This window comes from Coccinella septempunctata, chromosome 2, assembly GCF_907165205.1.
Source record: "Coccinella septempunctata chromosome 2, icCocSept1.1, whole genome shotgun sequence".
In the NCBI taxonomy this organism is placed as follows: domain Eukaryota; kingdom Metazoa; phylum Arthropoda; class Insecta; order Coleoptera; family Coccinellidae; genus Coccinella; species Coccinella septempunctata.
Window position 1 is genome coordinate 46,695,420 of NC_058190.1, and position 9,883 is coordinate 46,705,302.

At 38.4% G+C, this 9,883-nt stretch overlaps 1 protein-coding gene across 1 annotated transcript; it reads left to right on the top strand.

Annotated features, from left to right (window-relative positions):
• The first annotated feature begins 5,634 nt into the window (after positions 1-5,634).
• On the top strand, positions 5,635-9,646 carry LOC123308021. Its single transcript, XM_044890540.1, has 2 exons — positions 5,635-7,918; positions 9,531-9,646. The coding sequence occupies exon 1, from the start codon at positions 5,720-5,722 to the stop codon at positions 7,907-7,909; it is 2,190 nt and encodes a 729-aa protein (XP_044746475.1). The 5' UTR covers positions 5,635-5,719; the 3' UTR covers positions 7,910-7,918; positions 9,531-9,646.
• Positions 9,647-9,883: the final 237 nt, after the last annotated feature.

A 9,883-nucleotide genomic window follows, 5' to 3' on the forward strand; every position in this document is an offset into this window, starting at 1 on the left:
TTTATTGGTACCTTGAGACATTTACAATGTATAGAACAGGTCAAATGAAAAATAGAAGAATCAATTTTCGGGAACTTATTATACGATGACATTCATCGAGAATCCTGTAGTAAACTTTTCGCATTAATTCACTCAACATAAAATAAAATCCTCAAATTCCACCACTTTCTTGGGTCTCCCAATAGAAGGAAATTCTTTGTCATCCTCTTCATTCACAATCTTTCTGATTGTGGAAGTATTCAGCTGAAATATAAGTCGTTTAGATTCAGATGAAACATTATATAAATTCTCTTACATTGAATATGTTCGCTTCCGTCTGACGTTTTGTGGATTTTAGAATATCAGGATATAACTATTTGAATGAGCGGACCTGAATTCTAAATAGCACTTCCAGAAACCCTGTCTCTTTTTCCAATCACTTTCGGCATTTTCATAATAAAAATTGATATTAGTTGTGGCAACGGCGTTATGACATTAACGACATTTCATGAGTGCCAACCTTACTCCGTTCTAGTTACAAATACTCGAGAAAATTATTTCATGGCCAACGGACTGCTGAAATAAATGTGAATGGAGTTTATAATATTGATATGAAATTTCCGAAGGAAAGTTTTGAAATTATCCACACCTGGCCAGATCCAGCCAGAGTGACTCTATTTCAGTTTATTACTACTCTAGTTTCAAAGAGCAGATACATTTCACTGCAACGATAAAAGATTCTTGACTAATAGAAATCATTCGCGATCATTTTCTGGCAGTTGCATTTTCTGCCACATTTCCTTAAAAGTATGTCAGTTGAATAATCACTAAAGAATCTTAAACTATTTTGAAAAAATTATAGTTTCTCGTATATTGCGCCGTTTTCGAGTAATTTGATAATCAAAAATAACAAATATCTGTGAATTACAAAAAAATTGGTTAATTTGGAGAAATGTAACTCTGCTTAAAAGGCCCACAGATGTGTACCTACTGTCATAAATTTACCTTGTTATTATGAAAACTTCAAATGGATGTTTCTTTTTATCTAGACGGAATCAGAAAAAAGGTGAAGGGAAAAACTTTTCCTTTCGACCTCCAGAATATAGGTACTGTTGAAATATATGTAAAAGTCGAAGATTCGCTCTATATACAAGGCTAATTTTTTGTATAGGTACAGAACGTGGTCTAAAGTATATTTCCCCCCTCTCCTGATTAATCTGCCAAATTTCCTTGATCTTCTCCTTACCTCCCGTAGTTGTGTTTTGACAAAAATTCATGTTCAAGATGAATCCGCCTTTCATCCACAAATCTCACCCCCGGAGACTGCATCTGTCGTGGTCCCCGGGCCCTGCCAAAATGAATAATTTACCGCGTTTTTACAATAATGCTTTGTTTCCGGGAAACGTACGGCCAAGTAACGAATTTAAGTCCGGATTTATGCGGAGTCTGTTTTTCATAGTTCAAGTGGCTGCTCCGCCGTTGATATAACAACATACGAGATGGAGACCGCCTAATGGGTTTAGTCTGTACTTCAAAAGGTTTCTGACGTGCTGTTCTGCCTACCGCGGTATTCCATTAAGGGGAACGAGCAGTGGCGGGGAGATCAAGGGAAATTTTTCAAGTCCCCACATCCGTCCTGCCCCAGGTGGAATCATGAATGTGACACTATCTGATGAAACATGTTTTTATGTACGCAACTTTGTTATTTCGGAATTGCCCCATGTTGTATGATCTTTAATATCATTCATCGTGTGATGAAAAATATGTCGTGAAATTCTAAACTGAACATATATAAATCTGTGATGCTGAGAAGCATCGAAAGTGTGTACCACAACAAATAGGTACATTCGTAGCACTTCAATGGCCCCATTCTTTGTTCCAAGGGAATGCTGAGTCCATTTATCTATGTTTATGTCGTTTTTATCCAATGGCTGGTCAAAAAAAAGTGGATATCAGTTAACATATCCCTGGCCCACAAGATAGAACTGTCTTTATTATTTCATAGTACAGAGTGGGCAAAATTCTTTGTCTACTGAGTGGATCTCGACAACTATAGCAGCTAGAAGAAAACGGATGACACATTCTCGAGTTCTTTTTTCATGACTAATCCAAATCTGAAAACAGAATCGGCCTACCATTTTAAGATTTCGAGTTATAAACAAAAATTGAGATTTTGACGATTCCGAAGAGATCTCATAACTTTTTTGTCTTTGAAGTTACAGATCTGAAACTTAAACCTTCTTAGGCACTTTCGTAGAATCTACTGACAAAAGATTTTTTTCAAATTCAAAAATATCAAATTCAATAAAAGTTTGTTTTTAAAAAAATGAAAGTTCACCTAATGATTTCAAATGAACAAATATTTTGAGCTCATAAGTGGATTCTGCGTAAAAAAGTACCTGTAGAAGGTACAAGTTTCAGATTTGCAACTTCAAACAAAAATGTTATGAGAACTATCCGAAATTGTCAAACTAAAAAACGAAGTATCGTAGGAGGTTGCGGTTTTCACCATTCTTTGTTTCTCCGAAAAAGAGCTAGGAAATGTGTCATCCGTTTTCTTCTAGCTGCTATAGTTCTCGAGATCCTCTCAGTAGACAATGAATTTTGCCCAACCTGTACATCTAAATTAAATGATGATGTTATCATCCTTGTTATAAAATGCGTTGGTTTTCAGAAATAGCAAATGGAGGGCAAAGAATATAAAACCTTGCAATTCAAGGACAGTGAACTACTTCAGAAATGGAGTTGGGTTTAGATAGCTCGAAAAACGATAAAAGCAGCTTCCTCAGGACCTGTACGAAGATTGTTTTCCTTCGGAGGTTTTATTCATTCCTCAACAAGGGGCTTTTTTTCTGATAACACATTTGAAAATTTTGTGTTCCTCAAATAAAAGAAAAACCGGGGACAGTTGGAGCCTTTTTTACTCTGAAGCCACTCAAGTTGTATCTGTAAATGATATCAACTCATTTTTTTGCGTGAAGATATCATGCCCAAATAGGTAACGATAGATAATAGTAGAGTGATGGTGAGATGAACATTTTGAGTACAGCAATTCTTTTTTAGGAACCGCAAATTGGCTCATGTCTCCCTAACCCATGGGAGAATTGAACAGGGGGCGAGAGAGACTTGACCATAAGTTTGTTTTTACGGAAAACATTGAAAGAAAACCATTTCCCATGACCAACGATTGTCTATGTCAAGGTTTTCATCATCAGATGTATCAGCGTATGAAATACATATTTTCTATGTCACTGTCACTGTCCCCAATTTCCGAGATGTTTATAACTTTGTATATTTTTTTATACTTATTTCTATCATTCAATTTATTTTTTTGAAGCAAACTATTATCTAAGCTCAGTGCGGCAAACTTGGACCACTAATTATGTCTCCCAACCATAACATGGATCATGTCTCCCGCACTCCCTTTTAGTCTATTCAACAGATGTTTTCTTGTTACTTTCACAACTATTATTAAAAAGGCTCATCGTTTGTAGAACAATATCAATCAATGAAAACCATAAAACTAAATAACACCACGCACCTATTAAACTTTAGACAGTGTAACAAACAAAAATTATTCAATTTCGTGCTTCCTTAAAACAAAATCACGTTCAACCCTCTCACTACCGAACTGTTCTGATGGCGGCCAAAATTTTGCCGCCACTAGTTGTGCCTTGCTACGAGTATGTCGCAAGCTATTTACGATACCGGTAGCGCGAAATTTGAATTGAAATATTTGAGGTGGTTCAAGTCTCCTACCTGAGCAAGTCTCCCGGACTCCCTCTATGGGCTGATGAGCCCGTGAATTGGATTAACGAACAATGGAGGTTCAATCCCATTATAGGCAAACTTGGGATCAGTTACAAAGAGCTTTGGATTATCATAAACAAATACTGAAAATTAATAAAAAAAAATGAATAAAATAATGAGATCTGTTTCTGACTTGCTGAAAACACCGCCTTTTTTCTCTTGTAGAAAGGTAATAGATACCGGGGAGTCTTCTTGTGCCGCCACTGGCATCTCGATGCCAATAGCGAAGATTCCAAAAGAGATACGTACAGCGGCAATTTCTTTTCTTGCTAGGCAATTTATAAAATCCCCCGCAGCAGCGCCAAATATAAAAAACGGCCGTAATTATTACATGAAATATCGGTTATCAATCAGAGAGGCACAATGAAAAAACCACCTTGAAACCGTAGGAGATTGCTGGGATAACATATATGTTATAATCATGAATGTTATGGCCGTTTCTTTGAGATCCTTTTCCCGAATACGAATTCTCTTGTAGCTTGTTCCATCAATTTTTTTCGTTTTATAAGCAGTCGTTTCGACAGATGTTGTATATTTCACTTTCTATACAGTGGAGTCCTCGTATCTTGGACGCAACTTGAAAGCTTGACGAAGAATCGCAAGATTTTCAGAAACCTTTGCTGTACTTGTAGTTATTTGATGGGAATTTTTATTGATATGCTTTGAATAAACCAAAATCCAGACATGCTATCAAGTTTTTAACGTATTAGTGCTAAGAGTGAAAAACTGTTGTGTTTGACTCGACTGCCTCAAACAGTTTTCAAAACTCTTTTCATTCAGTTTTTCGTATTTATTAGAAATAATAGCGATTTTTGGCGCCTTTCAGTTATTTTAGGCAAATTAATTGATTTTTCGTGCTTATTCTTTAATTTAGACGTTGATTCCTTTCGTATGATGTGTTTTGGTTTTCTGATATGAAATTTGGCTCTTCAATTCGCAACCTGATGATGGCATTTTTGCCGAAACATTGTCGTGTGAATAGATTTGTTGAGCCTTTAAGCTGAAATTTTGAAGACAGCCCTTCTGTTTCAAAATAAAGGAGGCTTTGCGTTTCCAAGAATTATTAATGGATTAATAATGTGTCTACAAGTATCTTTGGTGGTGTATGAAGTCTGCCGACAGAAACTTTCTCTTTTCAGTCTACCTACAGGAAAACTAGAGTTTACTGCGTGCTTCATATAATAATAAACAGAACTTTATCTATTGGTGTTTACGAAGGCCTTCGAACTCATACCCTTCAGATTGTTCTTAGTGTAATTCACCAATTTTTCATGCAACTTCCGATATAAAGGAAGAACTAGAGACTTAAAATGTTCAGGCTAAATGCAGATGCTTAAATTTCTCAAGCACAAAATGTCACCCTCAAACTTTCCAAACCCTTTTCATGACTCACGTTGTATTTGAAATCCTTCACGAGTTTAAAACATCAATTAGTTTGGCAACAGTATCCTAATCGAAAATACTCGTTTGTTTCTAGCTGCATTGTATTAATACAAAGAATAATCTAAAAAAATGTGTACACGTTTCTATTCTCTTCAGTCTAAACAGCAAACTAAAGGATATAAAGTCATGTATCTGTGAAGTGAGCTATTTCTCATCATATACATCGTTGTACATATCTGCAAATTTCATTTATATCGTATTTTTCGTAGACATGTAGCTTGTTTCATACTTTATCCCTATTTCCTACATTGCACAGACCGCTAGTATAATAGCAAAGCTACAAATACGAATACAACATCTCACACGTAACACTGACCTTCAGATATGGACCGACAGAAGCGCCAAGCGACGAACGCGGTATTTACCGGAAACGCCCAGCCTACTCGAGCAAGAACCAACTGGCCGACTCGAAAATGCCACAGACAGTACGAAACCGACATCTGTGGAGAGTGCGTCGCTCCGTGCCGCAAAATTCACGTCAATCAATATGACTTCCGTAATCTCTCTATTAGAAACGCCGTTTCTAAAACGTGATCCGCTCGATAAACTGCACGTACAAAAGTCGGGACGGCCGCTGCCCCAACTGAACATGGCCACGCTGGAGATTGTGGACGGCAACACCACCAACGTCCATCACTTCAACAAGGATATCTACCAGAGGAACGACTGGATATGCGGCTGTCCCAAGATGAACGCGTTTTACTGTTTTCCCTGCCTGCTGTTCGAGGGAAACGACCAATGGTCAACCACCGGCTTCAACGACCTCGTCTTCCTATCCAACGCCATATCGAAACACGAGCTGGGCCCCAAACATAAGTGCAACATGCTTAAATACTGCAGATTCAACAATTCCAATCAAATCGTAAGAGAGCCGAATAAACGCGTCCAGAAGAACCTCCAAGTCTTGGAGGCGGTCATCGAAGCCATCAAGTTCTGCGCGTTCAACAACATCCCTGTCTCCGATCAGGCGGAGTACGATCCCCATCGTTTCCAGGATATTCTGAACCTAATAAGCCCCTCTGATTGCACCTTGAAGAACTACCTAGAACAAGAACCTTTCGAAGACTTGGAATCCCTCAAAAAAGACGTGTTGAAAGCCGCTTCCGAAGTCATCAGGGATCGGATAGTCGAGGAAATCCAAGAGGCCCAGTTTGTAGCTCTCATAGTTGAAGGTGGAGATTCACGATACCCAAGAGTAATCATCCTGAGGTACCTCAAGGGTTGCGAACTTGTCGAGAGGGTTTGGAAGATAATAAATAGGGATAACATGAAATGTTTCCTAGACAACCTATTGACGGATTTGCGTGCCATTGCCCAGCAACCGACTGAACTAGTGTCGCAAAGCTACGACCAACTGACCCTCAAAAAGCAAGATCCATCAGTTAGTCTGCCAACGAAGATCAAGAGCCACTTTCCTCAAGCTCAACTGGTCTATTTTTATGGTCACGATGTATTCGACGTGATATACAGCTCGGTCTCCATACAGAAACACTTTCAACAGTTTGCCAGTATGGTGTGGGGTATCAGTAAACTCATGACAGAGGAGACGCCCAGTTTGGTAAAAATCATCGCCATTTTTGAGGAGAATCGTAGTAGATTCTACGGACCGAAGAAGTTGCACTATGATTTCGGGAAAAATAAGGTGGAAAGTGTGTATCTCAACAAAAAGGCGCTTTTGGAGACTATGAAAACCATCACGCAGAATTTTCTTGATTATCCAGATCATGTGGTTTCGTTAGCCAACAACTACGTGGTAACTCTTCAAGACGACGTCTGCAACTACATGCTAGAAACATTCTTCAAACTTATTCCCTATTTCAATAAACTCATCGTTGCCTACAAAAACTGCTTGGAAAACACGTTGAACATTGATCCAAACGTTCTACGCCTCATACTCGATGGTGGGATACCGGAAATCTCCAGCATGGCAATCCCATCCAGCAGTAGTAACATAATCGGTGAGGTCCAGGTGAAAATCGAAGATGAAATAGACATTCAATGTGTGGATCTATCAAATATCAAGACAGAGGTTGAAGATAACATGGAGACAGACTTCAGTTTTGCTCCTCCATCCACGTCGAAAAGAAAACGAGACGAAAATATTGCAGACCAAAGGAAAGAGCGGACAATCGACATAGTACAGTCCGTTGTGTCACAACTACAAGCGCTGCTACAATACAGGACCAACATGCTGGCATCACAACTGGTGGATCCCAGAAATTTCCACAAATACAGTGCCATATTTCCCGAATACATCTTCACAACTGCCATCACGAATCTGCATTACTTCTCTGCCTTCGACAGTATGAAACTCCAAACAGAGCTGAAGGTGCTGTACGGACACTCTGACTTCCAGTTACTATCCAGCTCATGCGATGCCCTGAAGAAAATCTGGGAGAGTAATTTGACGTCAACTTTTCCTGAAACCGTCAAGCTTCTCAAGATAGTACTGACCTACCCTTCCCTTACAGATGATCCAAGGAGATGTCTGGACACTAAGAACAAGATTAGGCGGTTCCTTTCAGCCTCTCAGGGTTTCAGGAATGTGGATTGTCTGGTATATTTTGGCTGTGAAAGAGACATCATTGAGAATATGCCTGACTTCAATACGAAGGTGTTGAAAAAAGTTGCTGAACTCCCTGGTCGTGTTAGCCTCTTCAGTGAGAGGGGGAAATGATAACGTCTGGTGAGTATCAGGAATTCTTTTCAAATTATATACAGCGTGTCTCAAGACGATTTGAAAAAGGATTATTTCGGAACCCGAAAGTAGTAGAGAATTGTTTGTTTTTTTTTTTGGTGTACCAGGGGGAAAATCTGCAAGACAGACGAATCACCCTCATCTCCTGAGGGGGAACAGTGTGGGGTTTCTCACTCGAGACCCACTAAAAACCCTACTGCTTCTTGAATTTTGGTTCCGGGTATTTGCCTATAAACCGTTCATCTCTTGGTCGGTTTTCTTCTCGTACACTATCGTGCTGGGATTTATGTGTTTATCCTCTATTGGATTAACACTTTATTGAATTTTTCAATAAGTTTCTGTTGTTATTTTAATCTCTTTTTAATTGATCTCTTGGTCCCCTTCGGTAAATTCGCATTCTCCTTTTGTCTTCCTCTGGGTCGTAGTCCACTAGTCTCCTGAGTTCTTGATTCGGATGGTTTTTCGCTGTTTCGAATAATTTCTCTGCTTTTCTGTTCGTGAATTCCGTTATGGTTTCCCATTTCAGGTCCTTATAAATCTGTCTATTCCTGACAAACCAAGGTGCATCTATTGCAAATCGTAGCAGCTTGTTTTCAGTGGCCTGAATTCTTTTGATATGGCTCTTTGCCGCGAAACCCCAGGCGACTGATCCATAAGTCAGTTGAGGCCTAGCAACGGCTTTGATTATCTTCAATTTTGTCTCTTTCGACATGTGGCTTCTTCTTCCTATCAGAGGATAGAGTCTATTCATCGCTGCTTTCGTTGCTTTCGTAGAGAATTGTAAATTAAAGCAGTTGGTGCAGCTGTTTTTGAGTTACCCAATGAGCTTTTGTTGTCGGTCAGGTGACATCAGACTCAAAATTTTCAGTAATACAACCTGCATATTTTAGCATTTCTATGTTTCTTCTGAGAAAACTATTCCAACTTACTATCACGTTTGTGGTCTAAAACGATTAATATAATGAGAACTACAGGTACTTGGGTACTTCAATATCCTTGACAAGACATTTGTCATAATCGTGGGACAAAGGACATTGAAGTACCTGCAGTTCTTAAATCAATCCTTTTACAACTCAAGTGTGATAATTTGTTGGAATCGTTTTCTCGGAAGGAATAAGAAATGCCAAAACATATAGTCAAGTGACAAGTTACCGATAACAAAACTCATTGGATAACATGAGAGGTAATCCCTGTCTCAGTCGCCTTGGGACACCCTGTATAATATACTTTTAGCGCATGCTTTATTCGTTGATGGAAAGAAACTCTCCGTTTATTCTCGTTATAATGCCTAACCTAGATTCATTGAAAGAAATCAATCAGCTTGGATGTTATTCTATCTTGGGATTCAATTTCCATTGGCTATTGACGTCAACAAGGGTTCACTGATTACAATAGTAATATTATACAGCCCAAGAGGTTCAAGTGAGAATGGTTCTCGAATGAAATAAAATATGTATACTATGTAACCTCCCCATATAAACTTTCACTCAACTAATCAACTCCCATAGTCAGATTTGAATCCATTTATTCAATGCCTGGTGGGCACAAATTTGCAAAATGTTCGTCATGTGATTTAGGCATTGATTTAATTCATTTTCAGGTCTTTATAACGGAAGAGAGCTGTGATGGAAGATACATTTATTTTCGAATACGTTACTTTTAAGTGTGGAAACTTCATTATGTTTATGAATTTTTTAATAAAAATCATTCAGTACATTTAACTTGTTTTACGTAACCTTTTTCAACCTAAGCTTTTGGTTACTGTTCTGAGATTGAAGACAGTTAACCTTTTGAGTTAGTTAGATTGATCAAAACGAAAGAAATGACAGTTCACAGATGAAAATCCTAAAAAATTGATTGTGTGAGTGTAGATATAGGGACATCCAGCATATTGTTCATTAAGAAAGGCTACTTTCATGTGTAATACAATGAGTATCACATTTTTTGATAGAA